Source organism: Panthera leo, chromosome A1 (assembly GCF_018350215.1).
Source record: "Panthera leo isolate Ple1 chromosome A1, P.leo_Ple1_pat1.1, whole genome shotgun sequence".
Lineage (NCBI taxonomy): Eukaryota > Metazoa > Chordata > Mammalia > Carnivora > Felidae > Panthera > Panthera leo.
This window is the reverse complement of record NC_056679.1, coordinates 227670796-227697032: the sequence shown is the minus strand read 5'-3', so window position 1 is coordinate 227697032 and position 26237 is coordinate 227670796. Positions and strand designations below refer to the sequence as shown.

The window sequence follows — 26237 nt, the reverse complement described above, 5'->3', positions numbered from 1 at the left end:
ATCCTGGTATAAGGAAGAAAGTGTTCCATTTGGAAAAAAAAAAAAAAAGTGTAAGAAATAATGGGTCAAAGCAAGTTACAAAGGCTCTCCCAGGAGATCTTCTGAAAGCTGTTATTTGAATACGTTAATGAGTGAAGAAGCTGCCAGGGTAACTGGGGGAAGGGTCCTTACCCTGAGCAATCTCCACCCAGACCCAGCTTTCCCGGTTTCCGGGCAGTGACTCTGGAACTGTGTGCCATCGGACACCTGTTTGGGGAGCAGTGCTCCACAGAAATGTTTAAGGAAGAAATTCTGTCCTGAAGCTACTTAAAACAATCGCCTTATTAATTAGCACTAGCATACTGGAAGCTCTTCAACAAAATAGCTCTATTTTTCAAAAAATATGGAAAAAAACGAGAAGTGCGTCCCATGGCAATTTCCCCTCCTACTGGTCTGAAAAGAAATGATCTGCTCTTCGTGTCTAAGTGACTCCTTAGATACGTTCCTCTTCGTTTTCAAATTACTGCCAGAAAGCTCTGCGTTTGATCACACCTATCACAGACCAGTTACAGACAGAAGAAAAATATGTAATTTATGCTTCGAAACATGCCCTTTATTTTAAAAATTTTAATAAAAACATCAATCTCCTAATAACCTTTGTCATCTGGAGGAACTCGGCGCAGGTAAGTGGCTCCTCCTGGGGAAGCCGGCAAAGCGGCGTGCTGCTCATTTCTTCCAGAATGGCATCAATGCGAAACTCCATCAGATCGTTGACTCTGTCAAGCAGCAATTCCAGGTCCTCTTTGGAAAAAATAAAAGTGAATACAAAGGATGAAGCACTTTTCTTTTTTCAAAAAAAAAAAAAAAAAATGTACACGGCCAAACCGCCGTGGTGAAATCAGGATTACGGTCACTGGGGACCGCTGTGTCTCTCTTGGTTTTCTCACACTGTCCTTCCTCGAACTGGTTTCCCGGCTCTGGCTCTCTCGACCTGCCTCTCTCTGACTCAAGACTTCAAGGACTGGCTTGAATGCATCTCCCTCAGGAGGCTTCCTGTGACTCTGCACATATTCGAATTGCCCCCTCCTCCTGCGCTGGCACTGACCCCTGAGCGTCCTTCTAGCTGTACGTGCGCCATATTGCCTACTCATCTACTCATGTATCTCTTCTTCTTCTAGAATTCCTCCTTGTCATCCTTGCTTGTTCAACACAGCTCTGCACCTATTCCTCAGGAGGTATTCAACAGATAATTCTCTGTTAAGATTTTGTTTTTAAGTAATCTCTACACCCAACATGGAGCTTGAACTCACAACCCCGGGATCAAGAGTCACATGCTCCACCAACTGAGCCAGCCAGGCGCCCCAACAGATATTACTGAAGTGAAACAATTCCCTCGGTTTTTCTTTTACTGTTAGTATCATAAGGTACATTTTTTTTAAGTTGTGCTGAAGTAATATTGAACACTAAGTTCCATAGACAGAAAGGTCAATTCCAGAGGAAATTAACACTTTTACATCAAAAGTAGGAATGATGGTTAATAAAGCTCTATCTAAGGGATAATATGGTTTTCAACGGATACCACAGAGTAAATTCTCTTTTCTTCTGATACGGTTTTCATCTAGGAAATGAAGTTAAAATTGAATACAGGCAAGTCCATGTCATATACTCATGATGTATCAAAGATGTAAAATGTTCCCTTAAATAAATACCTTTACTTCCTATAGAATAAGGCCTTAAAAGTTTTCAACCATTTCTAAGTTAATATCAAGATACCAAAAAGTTTTGCCTGGTAAGCTTATTTCCAACTAGAAGAGAGCCAACACTTTTAGGTAAGCATGAATGCTCAATAAAATTCTTTACTGTATCTGATTCTATAAAGCTTCTTCGAGGACATCTGTGAGCCACCCCATCCCCCAAGATGTCCACATCCTAATCCCCTTCAGATGCTACCTGATATGGCAAAGGGGACTTTGCAGATGTGATCAAGTTAAGTATCTTGAGATGTAGAAACTGTCCTAAATTATCTAGGTGGGAATTATCTACACTAGGTGGGAGCAGTGTAGCCATAAGAGTCCTTATAAGAGGAAAGAAGGAGAGTCAAAGTCCATGGAAACAGAGAAACAGAGAGAAGGAGATTTAAGAATACTATGTTACTGGCTTTGAAGATGGAGTGACCATGAGCCAAAGGATGTAGGTGACCTCTGGAAACTGGAAAGGATTCTCTCCCCCAAAGCCTCCAGAAGGAACTATCTGTGCTGATACCTTGATTTTTAACTCCCTAAGAGTCATCTTGGACTTCTGACATCCATCTCAGATCCTTCATGTAAATCGCAAAAAGAAAACAGAATATGAGAACTAAGGAGAGCTTCTTTAGAAGCTAGCTCCTGTCCCAGGTAACATAATAATAAGACATCCAAATGCAAACATTCTAATCCTAATATTCTCTAGGGAGAATAGTACTAAAGTATAGCTTGGTAGAGCCTGTTCTAATTTGGTTGTGATAACTCTTATTATGAAGTTTTTATACCTTTTATTAAATATCTCCTTCTAGAATGTTAGCCTATTTCCTCCTGTTTTAGTTCCCAGGGAGCTGTATTTTGGAAAGAATATTGTTTTGGAGGCAAGGAAACTGGGTTCTAAACTCACCCTTACTGCTTACATCTATATCACATTAGCAGTCACCCAGCATCTCTGGATCACAGTTTTCCAACTTTAAATTGACCATCTTATTGAAAGTCGAATGTCCAATAGTAAGTATGATTTTTAAATGCAGTTAATCTCTGGGAGATAAAATTAAATAGTGAATTTCCAGGAAATTAATGAGTTCATGTATTTTGGTAAAATTCCCTAAGGAACAGCTTAAGAATAACGGTCTCACTTCATTATTTATACCCCAGTATCTAGAAGAAATTATACAATAGACGTTAAGAACGCAGCCTTTCAAAAATGAGAAATAATAACTATTCAGACAGACTTACTGATCTTCGCAAAAGTGTTTTTTAAGTACGTCTCAATGTTCAGTGATGTCCAGGTCAGTGCAGCCAAGCCAGGCTGGAGAGCTTCATCCACTTTAGCCAAATGAGGGACCATCAGTTGCTCTATGATGGGAGGCATTTTTGACTTCACTCTCTGGTATTCGGCCAGCATCATCTGCAATGAAATGGAGGTCAAATGATCAATGAATATCACACTTCTACTATCTCATTTTTTTCTTATCCAAAAGGATGGCTTTTAGTTAAAGTCCAGCTGTAGGGCTCCAACAGTAGCCTGGCAGGTAGAGTGGCCAAAACAACACAAGAATGGGAGAGGCAAAATCTCTCCCTAAATACAAATTCCTAATCCAATGAAATACAGCTGAGAGAAATTAAGAGTAGGAGTTTCTCACCCCTTCCCCTGCCCAAAAAGGGGAGAAAAGTTCTAAGGTCAAGTGACTTTCTAGACCAGGTTACCAGTGACTTAGTCTGTGCATCGCTAAGCTCATTCATTCAACTTTGTATGCTGGCACCACCCACTTCCTGCTCCTCTGGGCAATTCCTGTGGACCATACTCATCACCCAAAATGCTGGGGTCACCAGAAATCTGCCTCAGCCCAAAGGAAACAAAAGCAAAAATGAACCATTGGGACCTCATCAAAGTAAAAAGTTTCTGCACAGTGAAGGAAACAATCAGCAAAACTAAAAGGCAAACAACAGGATGGGAAAAGATATTTGCAAATGACGTATCGGATAAAGAGTTAGTATCCAAAAGCTATAAAGAACTTATCAAACTGAACACCCAAAAAACAAATAATCCAGTGAAGAAATGGGCAAAAGACATGAAGAGACACTTTTCCAAAGAAGGCATCCAGATGGCTAACAGACACATGAAAAAATGCTCCACATCACTCATCATCAGGGAAATACAAATCAAAACCACAATGAGATACCACCTCACACCAATCAGAATGGCTTAATTAACAACTCAGGTAACAATAGATGTCAATGAGGATGTGGAAAGAGGATCTCTTTTGCACTGCTGGGGGGAATGCAAACTGGTACAGCCACTCTGGAAAACAGTATGAAGGTTCCTCAAAAAGTTAAAAATAGAACTACCCTACGACCCACGAATTGCACTACTAGGTATTTATCCAAAGGATACAGGTGTGCTGTTTCGAAGGGGCAGAGGCACCCCAATGTTTATAGCAGCATTATCAACAATAGTGGAAGTATAGAAAGAGCCCGAATGTCTATTGACAGATGAATGGATAAAGAAGATGTGGTATATATACACAATGGAATATTACTTGGCAACCAAAAAGAGTGAAATCTTGCCATGGATGGAACTAGAGTGAATTATGCTAAGCGAAATTAGTCAATCAGAGAAAGACAAATATCATACGACTTCCCTCATGTGAAATTTAAGATACAAAACAGATCAACATAAGGGAAGGGAGGCAAAAATAATATAAAAACAGGGAAGGGGACAAACCATAAGAGACTCCTAAATATAGAGAACAAACTGAGGGTTGCTGGAGGGGTTGTGGGTGGGGGGGATGGGCTAAATGGGTAAGTTAAGGGGCATTAAGAAGACACTTGTTGGAATGAGCACTTGATCGCTTCTCGGCCTTTTGGCTAAGATCAAGTGTGGAATGAGCACTTGAAGTTATATGTAGGGGATGAGTCACTGGCTTCTACTTCTGAAATCATGATTGCACCATATGCTAACTAACTTGGATGTAAATTCTAAAAAAGAAAAAAGAAAAGAAATCTGCCTCAGCCCATTGCTGGAATCATAAGCCAAATCTTTTTTTTTTTTTTTTTTTAAGGTATCTATATATTTTTGAGAGAGACAGAGACAGTGTAAGAGGGGGAGGGCGGAGAAAGAGGGAGGAGACAGAATCCCAAGCAGGCTCCACGCTCAGCGCAGAGCCTGATGCAGGGCTCGAACTCACAAAACCATGAGACTGTGACCTGGGCGGAAACCAAGAGTCAGACACGTAACCAACTAAGCCACCCAGGAGCCCCACGCCAAGTCTTGATGTAAGACCCAAAGCATATAAGGAGTCAGGAACCAGCGTTGATCCCACCAAATGTCATGGCTTTAGGTATCATCTGTATGCCAAAGACAACTAAATTCGCATCTCAGCCCAGATCTCACTCCTCAAATCCAGAATCAAACAAGGCCTAAGCCTATTCAATATCTCCAATTGAATATATAAAAGACATTTCAAAGTAACATGTCCAAAACTGAAAGTTTGTTCTTCCCCAAAACCTTCTCTGCCCACAGCATTCTCCATCTCAGCTGACGGTGGCTTCTGTCTGTCTCTCCCACCCACAGGCAATCCATCAGGATGTCTTGTTTGTTCCACATTCAAGAGATCCTATATCTGACCTGTTTACCATATGCAGTGCTACCACTATCGATGACTCTCCTCTAAATTACTGTAACGGTCTACCGTTGTCTCCCTGCTTCCACTAATGCCCCGTACAGTCTGTGCCCAATTTAGCAGCAAGAATGACCCTTTCAAAATGTAAATCAGCCTGGGTAATACCTCTGCTTACATAGCCACATGCCTTCCCATCTCATTCAGGAATACAAGTTCTTATGTTGGTCTACAAAGATCTACCCAGTCTGGTCCCCATTACTTCTTTGATCTCATCTCTAATCATTCTTCTCATCCCTTCCCTACTCTTGCCCTACTGTCATCTTGCTGGTCCCTAGCCTCAGGCCCTTTGTATTCCCTTCATATAATTACTCGAATGCCATCTTCTCAATGCGGCCTGTCCTGCATACCTACTTAATATTGTAAACCATCACCAAAAACCACCCAAACATTTTATCCTGTGTCCTGCTCCATTTTTTCCCATAGTGCCTATCACGCTCTAATAAACTATGTAATTTATCTATTTAGAATGTTCATTGATTATTTTCAGTCTTACCCAACTAGAATATAAGGACAAGAGTTTCTATAGAAAATTCTCTTCAAGAATTTTGTCTGCTTTGTCCAATGCACATGAAAGAGTACCTGGCATATAGGAGGTGATCCATCAATATTTCCCTAATTTATTAATTAGTTGTTATCAGAAGGAGTGCTTGTGATTACAAACTCATGGATTCTGTCCTACAATGAAATTTACCTGTTGTATAATATTGAACTGTGTCAGTATTCTGTTCATATATTACCATTTGATAAAATTTGTTTAATGTTTATCTTTTATTTTTGAGAGAGAAAGAGACAGAGTGCAGGGGAGGGACAGAGAGAGAGGGAGACACAGAACTTGAGGCAGGCTCCAGGCTCTGAGCTGTCAGCACAGACCCCAATGTGTAGCTTGAACTCACGGACCAGTCCGTAAGATCATGACCTGAGCCGAAGTCGGACACTTAACTGAGTAAGCCACCCAGGTGCCCCATACATTACCATTTTAAATAAGACTAAAAGTACTTGCAGCCTACCTTTTTTCATAATGTTAGTATTAATAATAATTAATTATAAGAAAGTAAATTTAATGTACTTCTTAAATACAATTGTTTTTAAGATCATATTTGTAATGTGCATGTTGATATTAGTTTGTCATTAGATCAACGTTTACCCAAATGTTTTCCCTGAACTACTAGCCCTAAGAGATTCCATAAGGAAAAGTGGTCCCTGGATGAATAAGCTTGGAAACCACTGTATACATGATCCCCCTTCTTGGAAAGTCACAATTAAAATTAATAATTCTGCAAAAACTACAAGAAAGAAGTAAGAAACCCAACGGACTTTGTGAATTTTGTTAAACCCAACATTTCCCAAATGGACCACATCATCCTTTCTTCATACAATACTTTTCTGCAATTTCTCTATATCCTTTCAATTTCCATGAAAACCACTTTGAAAAAGCCTATGTTGGATGGTTCTATTAGCAGCTACTTATACATTTCCTCAATCAATTATCCATGGCTTATCTATTTTCAATGCCCATCACTTATTCTACCTGGAAAGCAAATCAGCAGACCTTCTACCTCTCACCTTAATCCTTTAACCCCATGAGATATTATTCATTTTATAGATAACAAACTGAGGCTTCAAAGGGTAAAAACAATTTGCCCAAAGATAATGATTTGTATCCAGATCAAACTGGTTTTAGAATCCATTCTCATAACTATTAGTCTATGTGGGCTCATTTCTTTCCTGTTTGAACTACACTCCAAGGAACAGAAGAAGAAAACAAGCTCTCAGCATAACTGTGGGAACCTGCGAGCTCTGTTAAATATTCAGCACGATAACTCTGCAACATCTGAGGTGGTCCTCCAACCTACCGAAATATCTGCTCTTACCAGTTACTCATGTTGCACACTTGTCCTCTTCTGTCAGACCCATTAACATTGGGGCAACCCGTAGCCTTCTACTCCACTTTATCTACATTCTCTTCCTTGGAGATCTCATCCAAGACAATAACATTGAATACCAACTATATTTTAAGTTTATCTATTTTTTTTATTAATCTCTACACCAAATGTGGGGCTTGAACTCATGACCCCAAGATCAAGAGTTGCGTGCTCTTCCCACTGAGCCAGCCAGGTGCCCCTAAATGCCAACTATATTCTTAAAATTCTCAAAAATAAAAAAATAAATTTAAAAATAAATTTAATAAAAATAAAACTCTCAAAACTATGCCTTCCACTTTGACTCCTCCACTCTACTCCAGACTTACATATCTATCTGCATGGATAATACTTCCACTTAGATCTCTCAAAATCATCTTCTACTTCAGACGGACATTATTGATTTCCTCCTGTAGTTAGTTTTGACGATAGTTTTATCGTAAAAACTATCATGCCTTTCGCTCCCACTTGAATTCTTGCAATGTCTTCCTGGTGCCTTCAGACTTATAACCTGGGTTTACATGATCGGTGATGAGCTGGCCTCCACCTTCCCTACAGTCACATTCCTTCTCAATCTCCACCTCAGTCATCCTGAGCACTTGCTATCCCTCAATAGTGACATACCACCAGATTTTTTTTTTTTTTTAATGCAAACTGCGCCTAGACAGAAACAGGAAAAAATTAAAGTACCGTACCTTCATGTTACTGAAGTTCTTTTTGTATACATCCCGTTTCTGGAACAGGGCAGCCGCCAATGGTGACACTTCCAGACCCATCTGTGACATGCACTCTGTCTCTCTAAATAAGGTTAATATCTGCGGGTCAAAGTTTACAAACAATTCCCCCGTGCCTGGAGCCTTCACCAATAAAGATGCCTCAAGTCCTATGTGAATTTCTTCAATCTGTGTCAAGAGATCAACATTTTTACTATTAGAAAGTTCAGCGCCTCGACAGGGGGTCTAGCTCAGTCATTTCTGGGAATGATGACCAGTAAGTGTTCTTCCTTGGATTTGAGCTGCTCAAACCAAAGACGACACTCTTCTTCCAAGGTCACTTTCAGAAAAGTGCCTTCGAGCTCTTGGTAGTGATGCTGTGCAGTCAATCTGACAAAATGCCTGGGTCATGACCCTCTCACACCCAACAGGTAAGTGGACACTGCAGAGGCTTCTCAAAACCTGTTTAGCTCCCCGATACCGTCGTGCCCAACTCATTATTCTTCCTAATAAAAGTTTTATTCAACCCACTAAATTCGGTTTTAGTTATCTAGAGAAACTATGAATACCACCATGGAGACCTCTCTGTTATTGGCTCAGGCACCAAGAGCTAAACCAGGAAAATGGGCTATCATTTTAGGGGGCCTGTAAGGCTGAATTTCATCCTGAGATACTTCCCGTCAATCTGCAAAGACATACAAGAGTGGGTAGGGTATGAAATACAATTTGATGAACCTAGGATAACCAAAGAAAATTTAAGATTTCGCTTTACAGAGACATACTAATGTTTAGCGACACATCAAGGAAGTTAATGGATTCGAAAAAAGTCAGAAATCCTAATCGACTAGGTAAAAGAACCAATAAACAGGATCTTCTTTCTCTCTTAGGAGTTTGTAAATTAAATAAAAATGAGCTTCTGTTACCTGCCTTATAATTTTTTTCAAAATCAATCATTATTTTTCTTCATGGACAGATTATACTCTTTGATTACCTACATTCAACCAAACCTGTCTTATGAAATACCCACAAATCCAACTTTCTACAGGAATAAAATGCTAGCAGAGGGTTTCCTCTTGACCTGGCAATGAAGACGTCTTTGAAGGGCACACATGTAGAGACTCACTTGCTGAAGCCATGCCCTGTGGTAGAGAACTTCAAACTCCAGGAGGACTTTGGCCACCCTGTTGTAACAGCGAATCACAGGCTTGGCTTCAGCTGTCTGTAGCACAGCCGGGTGCTCCTGGAAAAGCTGCATTGGTTGCTGAATCCTCTGGAAGAGCTGTCGGGCCCACAAAATCTTCCCAGCAATGGGAGGCTGATCTCGACCCAAAGGAGGATCGCATTTCTGCTTCGTATACAGCTTGGAGATCATATCGACGTCAGCCCCATAGTTTTCAAGAATACGCTGATATTTGTCATCGATACCAAGATTAGGTATATTCAACCTGAAAAAAACCAAAAAGTGAATGGTTTGAATGAATGGGAAGATACCTAGCAATCTCCTTTATTAAGATTTATTTTAGGGGCACCTGGGTGGCTCAGTCAGCTGAGCGTCTCTGGATCTCAGCTCAGGTCATGATCTCATGGTTCACGAGTTTGACCCCCCACATCAGGCTCTGCATTGACAGTGCAGAGCCTGCTTGGGATTCTTGCTCTCTCGGCCCTTCCCCCACTTGCGCACTCTGTCTCTCTCCCTCAAAATAAATAAATAAACTTTAAAAAAAAAAAAGGTTCATTTTAAAACCTATGGCAATGGAGGGGTCCCTAGCTGACTCAGTCAGTTGAGCATCTGACTCTTGATTTTAGCTCAGGCCATGATCCCAGGGTCATGGGATCGAGTCCCACATCAGGCTCTGTAATGATACTGCAGAGCCTGCTTGGGATTCTCTATCTCCCTCTCTCTCTGCCCCTCCCCCGCTCACTCTTTTTTTTTTTCTCTCTCTCTCTCTCAAAATAAATAAATAAACATTTTTTTAAAAACATACAGTAATGGAAAAAAATGAGATATTTGGTTGGCATATTTAAAAAATCAGAATAGTATCAATCCATCCATTATCTCAATAAAGTGGCTTTAAATAATAGTATTGGGATGCCTGACTGGCTCAGTAGAGCATGTGACTCTTGATCTCAGGGTCACGAGTTCAAGCCCCACATTGGGCATAGAGTTTACTTAAAAAAAAAAAAAAATAGTATAAATCCTTAAAATCTAAGCAAAACCATTAACCTGGTAAGAATTTTTTTTAATTACTTAAACATTAAGTAATATTATGATAGACAATCTCATGGTAGTTCAAAGCTAACAGGAAATAAAACAAACTCTTAACATCTGAAGAACTTAAAAACTCTGACCTTGTTATGCAGACTGTCGAGAAAGGATTTTAATTAATAATAACAAAATAAGCTAAACTGTGTTCATATGGCCCCAGTTTTAGAAGACAGAATAGAATCTGTTTCAAATTTTTACCTTTCAAATTTCTTTAACATACTTAGAGCTTGATTTGTGTTCTGAATCTTTTCAAATGTAACATCCATGAACTTCTGCAAGTCGTTCTGAAATAGAGTAAAGTCTGATTGTAAACAGTGAATTCTCATTGGAAAAGTCCTCTTTCCTTTAATTTTTTTAGAGTACACATTCTTTAGTTTCAGATGTACAACATGTTGATTGAACCAGCACTCACCACATAGGTGTGGCCCATCGGCTGTACCATAAGTTATTATAATATTATTGATTTTAAAAAGTCCTGTTTAGCAACAAGACAGAAGAGTTCCCCATTCTCTACGAGCACATATAATATAGGAAAAAGCATAACAGAAAATTTAGTCCTCCCCTGAGCTTGAAAGATAAATGCCCAGAAGCCATAACAAAGAGGGTCTTGAAAGCCAGGGCAATCACAGGAGCTGGCACGAAGTCAGGCTCCATCGGCTTGGGTCAGATACAGGGCCTGGGGAGCAGGAAGTGGGGTTTTATCTCAATGTGGGTAGAGAAGCTGTGGGGTCCTAACACTCTCAACAGATCGCTGTAGAAAGCCACAGCCCTTGAAATGCAGCAATAATTCTGTCCACAAGGTAGGGAAAGCAGCATGGGGGCTTGCCATCTGCCCAGAGTCATGAATGGATGAACCAGGCCCCCTGAATCAGGATCCCGCACCTCCTCTGTAAAGGGCCAGACAGTAACTTTTTTCAGCTTTGTGGGGCATAGGTCTCTTTCACAACTACTCACCTATCACCATGTGCAGAGGCAGCCATAGACAATCCATAAGCAAAGATGCAGGGAGGGTTTGGCCCTTGGGCATAGTTTGCTGATCCCTGCCCTAGAGCAAATGAAATCCTATGTCTGCACCACACCTAAAAGAGGCGTCTGAGTTTAAACTACACATGAGATGGGGTGGGGGAGGGGCAGTGTCTAACCCAAGAAATTAATATAACAGCTAGTCTGCAATAGCGAACCCACTGGGGCCCCAGCAGAAGAAATGCCAAACTACTCTGTAGAAACACTTCCAGAGCCCAGGAACATAAAACCACTACGGAAAAAGAGATTAGTAAGTAATTCCTAAGAATTTCAAAAGGAATGACTTAAATACCAAACTTTGAAGAAATACCTCTTTCATTAAGCCCTCAGATCGATTTTCCAAAATGATTTTCATGATGAGTTGCCCTGAGAACCTCACATATCTTACACTATCGTACAATTTTATGTAAAAAAAAAAAAAAAAATCGCATCAAAAAATGAAGCACATGATTTATTCTTGGTCATTCTAAGATTTAGTACAGTTGTCATTACAATCTAAATTGAGTTCATTAAAGACAAAAAAAATATTTCATTATTTTCTATCTCATGCTTCAAGGTAAAGGTGCAACCAATTCTTCTCAATTTTACCAGACGAAAATTTTGAGCCTCTACAATTCTAAAGGGATCATTAACTTACACAAAACTGGGAAGCCAGTTGCATATGCACTGAGAATTAGTACCAAGATGAGCTTGACTGTACACAAATCATTTGGCAAGACCAGATGGAAATATCCAGGACACCACTGGAAACACTGAACACTTAAAGAAACATTGCTACCTGGGGGGGCTCCCTACCCCATTCAGCAAAGTCCCAAAGCTGAAGGATCACTACACCTATCACAATACATTCTTGCTCTCAATACTTCTCACTACTCCTACTAAAATTATATATATATATGTGTGTGTATATATATACACACACATACATATATACATATATATATATACATACATATATACATATATATACACACACACATATACCATTTTACATATGTTATATACTACATGTATATTAAATGGCGCTATTTCTTCTGCAAAAACCACATCTTAGGATTGAGAAATTGTCCTGCACTAAATAGTACAGTTAGCCTAACTAAATAAACATTCAAATGTTGTCACTACATTAAAAAAAAAAAAAAAAAAAAAAAAAAAAAACAACTGTGTATAAACCATGTACAACCAGAATATTTGCAATGCCTCCATTACCTCCCTAGAACTACAGACAGCAGCTTTACTGAGCCCTAACATTTGCACCTGGTTTTCCTTGCTTTCCTACCCTGTGGCTTCACAAAGGCCTATGCTAAGCTCTTTATGAATATTTAAGACCTTGAATTAGTCTTCTTTTCTCTCTTCCTTAGGCCCATTCTGTGAGTCTTATGGAATCTGGCCATGGAATCTTCATACTAGTCCTCTTACAAGTTCTGGGCTCTCAGGTCCTTCTCAGTCTTCTCTTGCCTCAGCTTGACATCTCAACAGCTGGTCCTTTGCTAAATACTGCCTTCCTCTGCCTGCTAGGCTCTGCCTGCCAGACTTCTAATGGCTCACCTGGTTCCAAGGCATTCGCTCTCTGACCTGTTAGCACCAGCATGAACCCAGGATTCCAGGCTCTGATCCCCTGGACACAACCCTGATCAAAATCACTCATGTACTGCCACCCCCCCCCACCACCACCACCACCCATGCCCTCCAGTCTTTATCTTGGAGACACCAGTTACTGGTCCCCTCTATCTCTTATCTCCAAGGCTCATCACCTCTGTCCCCGACTCTAACCAGAGCTGTAGGAAAGTCAGTATTTTCATCCTGATTTTATAGAGACAAGAGCTGAATTCAGTGAGAGTGGGTGAGTAATTTAAAGGAGAAAGGCAGGGTCTCCTGAGTGCTTCAGTCAGTTGAGTGTCTGACTCTTGATTTTGGCTCCAGTCATGATCCCAGGATCATGGGATCAAGCCCCTCATCAGGCTCCACACTGAGCATGGAGTCTGCTTGGGATTCTCTCTCTCCCCCTCTGCCCCTCTCCCCTGCTCACATTCTCTCTCTCTCTCTCTCTCTCTCTCTCAAATAAAAAAATTAAAATTAAAAAATAATAATAATAAATTAAGAAGAAAGGGGCTGGTTAAGAAAAAGAGAATGGAGGGGCACCTGGCTGGCTTAGTCAGTAGAGCATGTGACTCTTGATCTCAGAGCTGTGAGTTCGAGCCCCACATTGGGTGTAGAGATTACTTAAAAATAAAAATCTTGGCAAACCATAAGAGAACAAACTGAGGGTTGATGGTGGGGGCGGGGAGTGGAAATGGGTGATGGGCACTGAGGAGGGAACTTGTTGGGATGAGCACTGGGTGTCGTAAGTGATGAATCATAGGAATCTATTCCCGAAGCCAAGAACACACTGTATATACTGTATGTTAGCTAACTTGACAATAAATTATATATTTTTTAAAAATCTTAATCTTGGCATGTTAAAAAAATATATGTACCTTGAAACCATATGGAGAAATAAAGATCTCAATAAAGGCAAATACACGAGCAATTATAAAAATAAATAATAAATAAATAAATCTTTTAAAACAATAGAAAGAGACAAAGAAGTCAAAGGAAAAATTGGTCATTCAACCAAAGAAACAAGTAGACCACGTGGGTCTGAGGTGTAAGATGAGATAAACAATAGTGTTGAATTAAAAAAAAATTATGGGAATGGGCACTAGTAATCTACAACTAATGCTTTAAAGCCAGCCTGTAGGGCATTTATAAAATTATATTCTTGGTATTATATAAAGTAAGCACAGTCCTGAAAAGGTTTCCCCACTCCTCTGGTGTCCCCCACCCATGTCTGTTCTAGCATCAGCCTCCTCTCCAAAGCCTCCTCTCTGAAGCTCCACGAGTCCCAGCCAAGCAGAAGACAGGGTTATTCTCCTAGGCTCACGTCCTACCCTCACGGGTCGCCGCAATTATCAAATCCTACCTGTGTTCCAGGCCTGTCCTGTAAGTCGCCCTGGGACTTCTTTAGAATATGTCTTTTTATCTTTGAATCCTCACTTCCGGGCACGGTATCGGAATATTACATTTTTAGAGTTGGTCATTTTAGCCACTCTTTGCCCTTCCTTAAATAAGGTACTCATTATTCTAACATATATGTGCTTATATTTCAACCATATCACACGTCTGCCGCTGGCTGTGAGCTCGGAGGGCAAATCTACTTGATTTACTTCTGCCTTTATAACCCACAGCAACGAAGCATAGTTGTTAATTGATACACAGTAGATGCTGGTTTAATTGCAGTAAATCGAGTTCTTAGGAATTCCTTGCCCACACACTAATTTGGCAAACATTCCTTCCGCTCTCTCCAGTTAGGTAAGGCGCCCTGGAGACACAAAGAGGAACGAACGCAAGCCCTGCCCTCAGGGTGTTCACCGTCCGCTTCTGTCCACCCCCACACAAGCTACTAAAGCGCCGTGTGATCTGAAACCACTGGGAAGGGAAGCTGCAGCAGGGAATCAGCGCCACCACTGCCCATCGCTTCCCACCGGCCTCATGCCTAGCTGGCCCCCAAACAAGGTCACTGCATAAATTACCACAGGCACTATATCTTCCCATCAACCGAAACATTTATTCTAGCGTAATAGTTAAAAACTTGACTGCTAGAGCCCGAATGCCTGGATTTAATCCCGACTCTCCCAGTTGTTATCCCTGTGATGATCAGATGATTAACACCCATAAAGTGCTCAGGACAGTACCCAACATATGGAATTAGCTCATTTTGTTAGGATTCCTTTTTACCATTGGACCCACCCTTCAGAGCTCTTTTTCCTTGAAATGCACGAATTGACTTCGAAACAGAACTTTTGGAAAAGAAGTAACAGAATGGTCATTTTCCTTTTCAAATCAGAAAGGCATACACTTTGGACTTCACTAGGATGAAAAGAAGTCTGAATATGAGACTTCGGTAGACACCGATGGGGTCATCTCCCCCTCACCCTCCTTGATTCTTCTCTGATAACACTCACAGCCCGCTCCCCCCGCTCCAAGAGACCCAGACCCCCCATATGGGCTGGAAGTCAAGATGGCTGGTCAGTGCGGGGGCGGGAGGGGAGGGGAAAGGAAGAGAGAAGTGGGCTGCAGACCAAGAGGGGTCCAGGTGCTGAGTGGGTCCTGGCACCACTGTTTCTAAAGCCAGCTGCAACCCTGGCTTTGCAATCTGGCAGACAGTTGGTCGTAATCATTGCTATAAAGTAACAAACAAACAGAAACAAATTTCTATATTCTAATAACTCCACATTTCAACAGGAGATGAAAGTTAACTTTCTAAGAACTAAGATGGAAGGCATGAAAAAGTATGATTACAGATCATTATCCAAAGCTATATTTATGACCCTTTAATCCATGAAAAAGAGCCTTCAATTATTAATGTGAAATCACAAAATGCAGGCCGAGGTTGCGATCGGTCACCTCTATGATGAAGCCGCCTCTCCCTTCTGAATGGTTAATGATTAGCAACAGCATCATACAGAAGGGAAAAAATAAACACACGGCTGTCAACAGGAATTTTATTATACAACTTACATGAAGGTCATTAGTCTGCTTGCAAAACTCTTCATAATCCTGGTCAAAATCCATTTTCCTCTGGTCTAAGAAATTATATTCCTTTTTCTTTATGGTGGCAACAATACTCTGAAATGTTATGAAAGAAATAAGACATTGTCTCAACATTCTCGCAATACTCAATTAAATAGGACCTTTAAATGTAGAACCTGTATAATCATCTTTCAAAAATCAACTTAAAAGGAGCCTTATTTCTTTAATTATTCACATGGCTTAATGCTTATCAGGGGCAATAGAATCTTGCCAAGTGCATTCAGAGAAATCACTTAGAAAGCATTTTCATGAGGTTTTACATATTCCTGAAGAAAAATATAAAATAAAACCATAGCTGAAAAGCAGGAGAGGTGTTTTCTCTAAAAATTTCTCTGGGGTGCCTGGGTGGCTCAGTCAGTTGAGCGTCTGACTTCAGTTCAGGTCATGATCTCATGACTTGTAAGTTCGAGCCCCACGTCTGGCTCTGTGCTGAGAGCTCAGAGCCTGGAGCCTGCTTTGAATTCTGTCTCTCTCTCTCTCTCTCTCTCTCTCTCTCTCTCTCTCTGCCCCTCCCCCGCTTGTGCGCGCGCGCTCTCTCTCTCTCTCTCTCTCAAAAATCAGTATAAACATTAAAGAAAATTCCTTTTTAATTTCTTACTAATGATATCTGAATTTTTTTAAAAAGTCCAGAGTAGAATTATTAAAACGTTTTTCACTGAAAAGTTTAAGTCTTCTCAGAAAATAAATAGCCGTAACAGAACACAACCAACCTAGGAAGAAAATAGTTGTAGCATCTACAGATGAAAAACTACCTTCTAAGCCTCACATGTCTTAAATAAAACATCAAACCGCAATCTGCCATTTCAAGAATCTCCAGAATTAACTGCTTCCTCCTACCCTGCAAAGCTACAGTCTGTGACTATGAAAGTACAAATCAGGCAACTCGTCTCCTTGAGAATACTATTATCCTAAGGTTTGTTTGCTCAGAATAATGAGCTATAATGCTCTATGATCGTTCTTAACCAGGTACTAAGCCATTCTCAAACTCAGGTGCCCACATTGTTGACACAGGCATATAATTTTTATGAAGAAAGTTGGGCCTCCTTCCATCACCTCCTCTTCAAAGTCATTTCCATTTAAACATCAATTCACATCTCTCAATAGACAAGTGTATAAAATGCAGAACTCCTTGAATCAAGTTTACTAACTAAAACAACCTACTCTTTCATGCTGTATAACTACAAAATTAGCTCTATGGAGACACTATATGCATATGGTGCCATCCATCATGTTATGAGCATTGAAAAGCTGCATTACTACATTTTAATGTGGCAAGAAAGAAACAAACAAACAAACAAAGAAACAAAGATTTGGGGTCCTTAGAAAATTCTATGTTTGGATTTAATGGTCACTTAAGAGTATTAAGCTGACAAACATTAATCATGACCTTCAACCAACTAATCCAACTCAACCTAGTAAACCATTTACTTGACGGGTATTTATTGTGCACCTATTACAGGCTAGTGAACTCTGAAAACCCAGGAAGGAGCTGAAAAAACAAATGTCCCTGCCCTCAAAGAACGTCCAGCCTCGGTGCGGGACGGGGTCAGAATCTATGTAAAGCACAAGTAAATGGACAGGATAATTTCACACAGTGAAAAAATGAGTAATGTGACATTGAGTGCTTGAGAAGAACAGAGATCAAGGAAAACCTAACCAAAAGGGTCATTTAAATGAAGATCTACAGGCCAAGAAAGAGTAGCCATGTGATGGTCCAGAGGCAGAACTTTCCAGGAAAAAAAAGCTCTATAAGCCCCAAGGTGGACTGAACTGAAATGACCTGCGTCCAGAGAACATCAAAGGAGAAGAGAAGCAGATGAGGAGACAGGAGGGGTGGACAGGACCTTGACAGCTACACAAGGAACCTCAGTTTCACTTCCATGGTCACCATTTTGAGCTTCTAAACTGGTACTAACACACAAAAACCTCACTAGATGCTTTCATGCACCATCTACATTTTAGCTCACTATCCTCTGGTACATCCATTTTAATCAGTATTTCACGTTAGATTTTTAGATTTCTCTTCCCAGTATTTTTATCAGGTTAGAACAGTCTTTATCTGCATTTAGATGTATAGCTCAACTTCTCCTTCAAAAATAAACTTTGACATATGCTCCAAAGTTATTTTTTCATTAAGAATAGAAAATAAATAAATTCCAAGCTGAAAAGTAAATGAATATATTCGGTCTTTGTCTTGCAAAACTGTCGGTTTCAGATATAGATTATCTACCCTGCAGATAACACCCAACCCACCTAAAATGTTTCCTGCTATATAAAAAAGGTCTTTTCTCTTACTCTCCTAAAATCTGGTCTACTCAGGAAATGAAAAAGATTCCTTATATTAGACTAAACTGTTAGAGTACAAAAACTAACGTGTGGCAGTAGATTTTACGATTCTTTTCAAATTCAAGTACAAAAAAAAAAAAAAATTAGCTTTTAATATCACTGTCCCCAAACAAGAAAAACTTAACTATATCAAGACTAAGAATTCAAAACCCATTTTGTTTGGAAATTGTTTTTCAAAACTCTTCAAAACATTATTAGATCGCTGTGCCTGCTTTAAAAACTAAGATTAGTTACACACCTACCCTTACAAGATAAAGCAGTTAAAAATCAAAATAATTAGAAACTGTTGGGCTAGGGGCGCCTGGGTGGCTCAGTCGGTTAAGCGTCCGACTTCGGCTCAGGTCATGATCTCGCGGCCCGTGAGTTCAAGCCCCGCGTCGGGCTCTGTGCTGCCAGCCTGGAGCCTGTTTCAGATTCTGTGTCTCCCTCTCTCTGCCCCTCCCCCGTTCATGCTCTGTCTCTCTCTGTCTCAAAAATAAATAAACATTAAAAAAAAATTAAAAAAAAAAAGAAACTGTTGGGCTAAATTAAAATCTTTTATTTCGCTAAAATACGTCCCTTTTATTTTGCTAACATAGGTCCAAATAAAAAGATTAAATGCAGCCATAATCAGATGCACCCAGAACTCAGTGTCAGTTAGTGCCTGAAGCATAGTATATGTTTCATTAAATATTTCTTGCACGAATAAATGAAATAATACGTTATATCTAAACATTTTTCTTGTGCTAATGAAAATGCTCTTACTAATGATGATTAATTTTAGACTATTGGTAAGTCATTCTCATAATCACATACCTGAGAAGAACATATTAGCACCATTACACAATTCTCAAATAGATTTAATTTCTTTATTGTTCAAGGGTCATGAGCTTACATCTAACATTACAGATTATTTGAATCATTCTAAATATAAATACTTGTACGAGATATTAAAGTTTTAGTTACAGAAAAGGTAGGAAATTTAGTTTTAAAGGACAGAACCTCGGGGGCGCCTAGCTGGCTCCGTCAGTGGAGCGTGCAACTCTTGATCTTGGGGTTGTGAGTTCAAGTCCCACGTTGGGTATAGACGTTACTTAAAAAAAAATAAAATCTTTAAACAAAAATGAAGTACAGACCTGGTATTTAGTGACCATGTCTTCCAGCCCCTCAATTTTAGAATCTTGCAGGACTGAGTATGTCCTGAAGGTTGTAAAGATATCTATTATCTTGGCAAGACGTCGGTGGAAAGTTTCAAATTTTCCAAAAATATACATCTCACTAAATTCAAATTGTTTCTCATTTGGATCTTGTTTAAGCTTTTGTTTTGTCTTGTGAAAGCAGCGCTGGTATTCCTTAAAATTAAAAACCAAAATATTAGAGAGGGAACATACCCCAGGTTATCAACCTTATTCTCTCACGTGGAAGAAGCTGTAAATTCAGGGTGGAACTTCAAACCCTGTCAGTGTCATGCCTTTGCGTGTGCCCATTCTTCAGCTGGCAATGTCATCATTTCCTAACTCCCAATCTAGCAAATTACTAATTATTCATGAGGCAACTCAAAGGCACAGCCTTTCCACTTGATCCCACTGTGTCAGCATTAGCCTAACTCGGTGTCTAACTCCCAATTCATCCTCAAGAAACTAAAGAAACTACCTCATCTTTGCATTTCTGGGACTGAGTGTGGCATCAGGACATCACAGGGCCCCAAAACAGCAGAACAAGTGCATAGACTTTGAGAGCAGATTTATCAAAATTCAATTTTCTTCACAATAAAGAATTACTCTTTTACAAAAAGAATTACTTCTCAGCAATCAACAATGATAACTGCTACATGATTTAAGATGCATCAGCAAAAACCACATAAAAATAATAAAATATTATCTAAACGTGTTATTAAGCTGACCGTTACCTGCTTGAGTTTAATTGCAGATAGTATCTTTTCCACAACAACATCTTGCGGCTGGCTCCAGATGGACGCAGTTCCGTTGTTGGTAATGTAGGCTTTACATGCAGATATCATCTGATTCGTCACCTGGAATTTCCAATAAAATGGTGCTAAGTACATAAAACAGCCATCACTCGTAAACTGAACTGGAGGGTCCTTGACTCCTCTACCTCTCAGGGTGTGCAATCTGTGACCTTGACACTAGGTTTCTTTTTTTCCATCACAGCCACGATCCAGCACTAACACTTTTTTTGCCCCAGCTCTTTTTTTGCCCCAGCTCCTTTATACAAATGACAAACAACAATTATTTATATTTCAGGTGTACAACATGATCCTTTATATTCATATGCAGAGTGAAATGATTACCATGATAAACACATGTACCACCTCACAGTTTACCCCTGTGGGTGTGTGTGTTGTGTGTGTGTGTGTGTTGAAAAGACGTCAGATCTGCTCTCTTACCAACTTTTGAGTACACAATACAAGTATTATTAACTATGGTAGCTATGCTGTGCGTTAGATTCCCCAGAATTTATTCATCTTATAACTGAGAGTTGTAGCATCTCCCTGTTGCCCACACTCCCCAGCCTCTGGCAACCACCCTTCTACTCTCTACTTCCATTTGTTCGTCTTTTTTCGATTCTAACATGTACTGTCAAAATCATCTGTGAAATCACAGAGTTGGAAGCGCTGTGGCCAATCAACAATTCAGGCCCCCTGGTTTATGCAGGATGAACATCTCGACCAACCAGGAGAGAATTCACTGCCCTGTCTGAAAGCTGTTGAGAGTTCCCCCAGTCTCCTTAGGTAGGCTGCTCTAACATGTAACTCACAGTCTCCAAGTGCCATGGAAAGGACTGTCCACCTGATCATTTCATGACACCAGGAGCTGTAGCAGAAATGTCAAAAAGGAGAAGAAGAGAAAAGAGTCAAGCTGACATCCGTAACCACTAATATTTTATCCATTCCTCCAAACTGCAAAAAAAAACTTCAGAATTTTCTTATGACTTTTTTATAATGTAAAAGGAAAACCAGATGACTATGTATGCATGGAATGGCATGATGTCTGGGACAGGCAGTGCAAAGGCTGCAGGAGAGTGTGGAACAAGATGGGTGTCGTGCAGACAGAACCTGGGCGACAGGGACTTGGGGGTCTGGTGTATAATTCTCTGTCCTTTGTACCCGTCTCAAAATTTCCATAATGAAAGCTAGTCCAAAATTAGATAAATGATGGTTTCACAATTTGGTTCAAAAACAAGCCTTGCGGATAATATGCATGAAGTCTGGAGCGATGATACAAATTGACTTTGGAGGCTCCTTCTCAGGGAATATCCCTCACGGCCCTCACATGTCCTTTTAACATGGGAAGAAGTGGAGCAAGAATCTCATGGATTCCCCTCCTTTCTCGACCTGAACTGCCTGACTGAGAGCAGAGAAAAGGGAGCCTCCTGTCCAGTTCTCAGGCTGGACGTACCCCTTCCCAAGAAGAACCATGCCTCCTACTATGCGAGCATTCACCACACAAGTCCTGATGAGGCAGAAATGCCTCTATTGTAGCACAACATTTAAAATTTTCACCTTGGTGATGAAAGTCATTTACTTCTTAGAGACTGCTCAAAATGGGGAAAGCAACAGTGCTCACCATAAACGCTTATGAGTTAGGACATACGGTTGAAACATCGTTATGTTTTTTGGCAGAATCATTATAATTGCTTTAGGATTACTGAAATGTTGCAAGTGGCTTTTATGACCATGATAACTGTTCTAATAACACCAAGTAAACAACTGTGGCATCAAATAAATTTGGAAAAGTGGCACATAAAATATAAAACAGGAGAAAGCCAGTTAAATATAGTTTTTCTTAATTAAAATTTACCCAAAAGGAATAAATAATGTGCTAAATAACATAGGGAAAGAAATTCCAAGAAGACTCTTTGTTAAAATTTTATTATATAAATAACACAATTATTGGGGTGCCTGCGTGGCTCAATCGGGTAAGTGTCCAACTTCGGCTCAGGTCATGATTTCGCAGTACATGAGTTCGAGCCCCGCATTGGGCTCTGTGCTGATAGCTCAGAGCCTGGAGCCTGCTTCGGATTCTGTGTGTCCCTCTCTCTCTGCCCCTCCCCCACTCATGCTCTGTCTCTCCCATCTCTCGAAAATGAATAAACATTTAAAAAAAATTTTTTAATTAAAAAAATAGCCCAATTATTTATTATAATAATTATTTTGGGAAATAATGCTTTATGATTTGCAAGAATCAGCCTCACGAATACACTTAATTCTATATCTATTTACAGATTAAATTTTTTTTTAATTGTAGGATACACAGACATTGAATTGTGCCCATATGGTAATTTCTAATTATCAAAAAATCAACATTGCAAAAAAATACAACTGACCATGGGATCTATGCTACGAACTTACCTTTACAAACAGAGACGTGATCTTCTCAGAGGTGTTATAGTAATGGGAAATACTATAGATCATTTTAATTGCATTTATAAGTGTAGGGATAGCATCAACCATGGATATCTAGAAGACACCACAAAAGTTTTCAGAGAAACAAATACCAAATTCAGCAAAATTCTGATAGTATAACCATTCAATCTTCATTAGAATAAAATTAGCTAAGAGATTTTTAGTTAAATTTTTAAAATATTATCTAACACTCCACATAGATGTATTTAAAGGTAATTTCATTTTTATTAGTCATATGCATTAATCAAATTTGTTTCGATGCAAGAAACATTAACTGTCTGTTAATGCCAAGGTTAACATTAATTTTGTAATCAATAAAAGCAGGCACTCCCTAAAGTTAAAAGATAAAACACCAACCGATAACTTTTCCAACACCTCTTTGAGTATCATCCAGAATGTCAATTACAATACTCAATGCAAACCGGAATACGCAAAAAAGATTCTAAAATATAATATTGCATATCCATCTCAGAGAGAGAGACAGATAGACAGACAGATAGATACAGATAGATATATACATATGTACAGTTGACCCTTGAACAATGAGGGGCCAGGCACACCAATCCCCATGTAGTTGAAAATTCATGCACAACTTTTGACTGCCCCCCAAAACTTAACTACTAATAGCCTACTGTTGACTGGAAGTCTTACCGATAATATAAACAGTTGATTAATACATATTTTGTATGTTTTATGTATTATATACTATATTTTTACAATAAAATAAGCTAGAGAAAAGAAAATGGTAAGAAAGATAAAATATACTTTCAGCAATATACTGTATTTTTTGGAAAAAAACCTCATGTGTAAGTGGACGTACGCCGTCCAAACCCATGTTGCTCAAGGGTCAACTGTATACCTATAAAATTTTCTTGAGACTAAAAGGAGGTTTCTAAGACTTTTCCAACAAACTTTAATATTAATGAACCAAACTCCATGCTCGATTCCGCCAGTGCAAAAGGTTTATCAGCAGACTAAGCAAGTAGATTTCTTCAACTCACAGGGTCACTACTGTACAAGGGGTCACAGCATTTTTCAAGTGTGTACAAATATTTGACATTGTCCTTCGCTTCATTAGCTGCATCAGTGATTCGAATATCCAGCTCCCGCCAAGTCTAAGCACAAGACAGGAAAGCAATTTTTATGCAATTATTATAAAGGAACTTCCAATATAACAGCTGCTAACAGCCACCACAGGTCCGTTGTGTCAGACTTCCAGTTTATCCTGTGCATCTCACATAAAACTGAATCCACAGGAGTGAGGGGTATGGCCACGTTGGAGAGCAATTCAAATTTTTTGGCCGAATGTTTAAAGGTATCTCTTTAAGGCCTTCCCTTATAAAATCTACTCGCTAACTAGGACAGAGCATCAAGAGGGCAGCACCTCCATTTGAACCCACACTTTCTCTCCTCCACTGGCTCCTGGATCCATTGTGCACCTCACTCCCATACTTTGTATGGTAAGAACCAAAGGAAGCCTCCAGCACACAGCGAGCAAGAAACTGAATCCTGCAATGACCTCATGAGCAACTTGGAGGCAGATCCTCCCCCCAGGTGAGCCTCAGATGAACCAACACTCTGACTGTGACCTCAGGAGAGATCCTGAGTCAGAGGCACCCAGCTGAGTTGCCCCTAAATTCCTGACACACAGCACACAGACTGGTATGTAATATATGTTTGCTGTGCTATGTTGCTAAGTGTTAGGGTAATTTGTTACAGGGGGATATAAAACGAATATACTAGGGCTAATATATATATATATATATATATATATATATATACACACACACACACACACACACACACACATATATATACACGCATATATATATATATATACACACACACACATATATATATATATATGTAAGTTTTTGTTATTACAACTCGTGGTTAGTCTGAATTCAAAATATATACACAATCGTGATGTTAAGCTACGTCTTAATTACATGCAATGCTCTCTAATAATACATATACATACATGTACACCAGCCAACAAATACTCTTAATTCAAAGGCAATGTCCACAGTACCCAGAATTATAAAAGGGCAAGATTATCCAGTCTTCAAGTTTTTTCATAAAGGTATAACAACATTTCTCTGTTCCTAGTTACTCTATGACATGAAAATACACACAGAGAATTTCCATTCCCGTTTCATAAAGCAGAAAGAAATGGCTGACAACCTTCAGAAGTTTAGACCTAGCAGCAGCAAGCATTGCCAAGACAGCCTTCACATCCGGGCCTTTTAATTGATCCAAAAGGTAGTTAAATTTGGACAGTCTTTTCTTCCAGTGCTCCAACTCTGCTCGGGGCCCGAGGTCATCCGCTTCCTTACGCAGCTGGTTGTTTTCAGCAAGGACCTGATAACGCACGGCAGAACTGTGAACCACTGAACGGGGCTGGCGGTGTGAAAGTTATACACTGGGAAATAAATCAATTATGCTTTCTGGATCATGATATATTTGTATTCATTTGCATGCTTCAAGTGACAGCCTTTTACTTGTATCCATTTTTAAAACTTCAACAAAAATTTAGTGAACATGCTCAAATTGAAAACTACTTATTTAAAAAGTTCTAATGAGGGGCGCCTGGGTGGCTCAGTCGGCTAAGCGTCCGACTTCAGCTCAGGCCACGATCTCGCGGTTCGTGAGTTCGAGCCCCGCGTCGGGCTCTGGGCTAATGGCTCAGAGCCTGGAGCCTGCTTCCGATTCTGTGACTCCCTCTCTCTCTGCCCCTCCCCGGCTCATGCTCTGTCTCTCTCTGTCTCAAAATAAATAAACATTAAAAAACATTTTTTTTAATAAAAAAATAAAAATAAAAAAAAATAAAAAGTTCTAATGAACTTTTGGAGGACCTGACCTCAGAACATTTCCTTGACTCTTCACTTACCGTATACCCTTAGAGCAATATAACCTTGGAAAGTCTGCATGCCTTAAGTTGGTTAACTTTCATTGTTAACTGTTGCTTAATTTTCATTACTTTTTGATTAAATGTCTGCCAACACTTCGGATTTTTCTGAAAATGTTTTTTTAAGCTTTTTTTTTTTTTTTTTAAGTCTCGAGCTCCCTTTTACAAGGCACACTGACTGGAAAACTCCTTGTACTTCTACAGAGATTCTCTGTAAAATACACCTTGAGAAAAAAGAAATTGACAAAGTGCAGTCTTCTTGTTACATTAAGTATTTAAAGTTACTTGCTTTCCTCTCTTCAAATTTTTTACTATCTCTTCTTAACTAATGACGATAAATGAAAACCACACTGAACTCCTCACCTTTTTAGGGACTCGTCAAATACTTAGGCAAATGGGAATGGCAAAAGATATACCGTCTTCCACTGACTAGTTCAGTAACGTAGCATCTGAAGCTGATGTTTGCTTTCTGAAAATTACCTGTTCTGTCTGTTTGATCCATACTCTCATACAAGCTTCTATTTTCTCCAGAGTCTCAGGGTTATGAGCTAGACTCAAGTAGTCTATCGGCTCCTTCAGGGTTTTCAGTTCAAATATGTCACACTTTTGAAGGCTCACCTA

At 39.6% G+C, this 26237-nt stretch overlaps 1 protein-coding gene across 1 annotated transcript in view; it reads right to left on the bottom strand.

Moving 5' to 3' along the window:
* DNAH5 (dynein axonemal heavy chain 5) overlaps window positions 1-26237 on the bottom strand; it is a 279701-nt gene that overhangs the window by 179710 nt on the left and 73754 nt on the right. The window contains exons 6-17 of the mRNA XM_042953052.1: window positions 26097-26234; window positions 24893-25069; window positions 23710-23823; window positions 22655-22762; window positions 20192-20314; window positions 19419-19634; window positions 15886-15993; window positions 10501-10586; window positions 9160-9481; window positions 8019-8225; window positions 2958-3129; window positions 635-780 (exon numbers count right to left, since the gene is read on the bottom strand). Coding sequence (XP_042808986.1) covers window positions 635-780; window positions 2958-3129; window positions 8019-8225; window positions 9160-9481; window positions 10501-10586; window positions 15886-15993; window positions 19419-19634; window positions 20192-20314; window positions 22655-22762; window positions 23710-23823; window positions 24893-25069; window positions 26097-26234 — 1917 coding nt within the window. The remainder of the gene's footprint in view (window positions 1-634; window positions 781-2957; window positions 3130-8018; window positions 8226-9159; window positions 9482-10500; window positions 10587-15885; window positions 15994-19418; window positions 19635-20191; window positions 20315-22654; window positions 22763-23709; window positions 23824-24892; window positions 25070-26096; window positions 26235-26237) is intronic.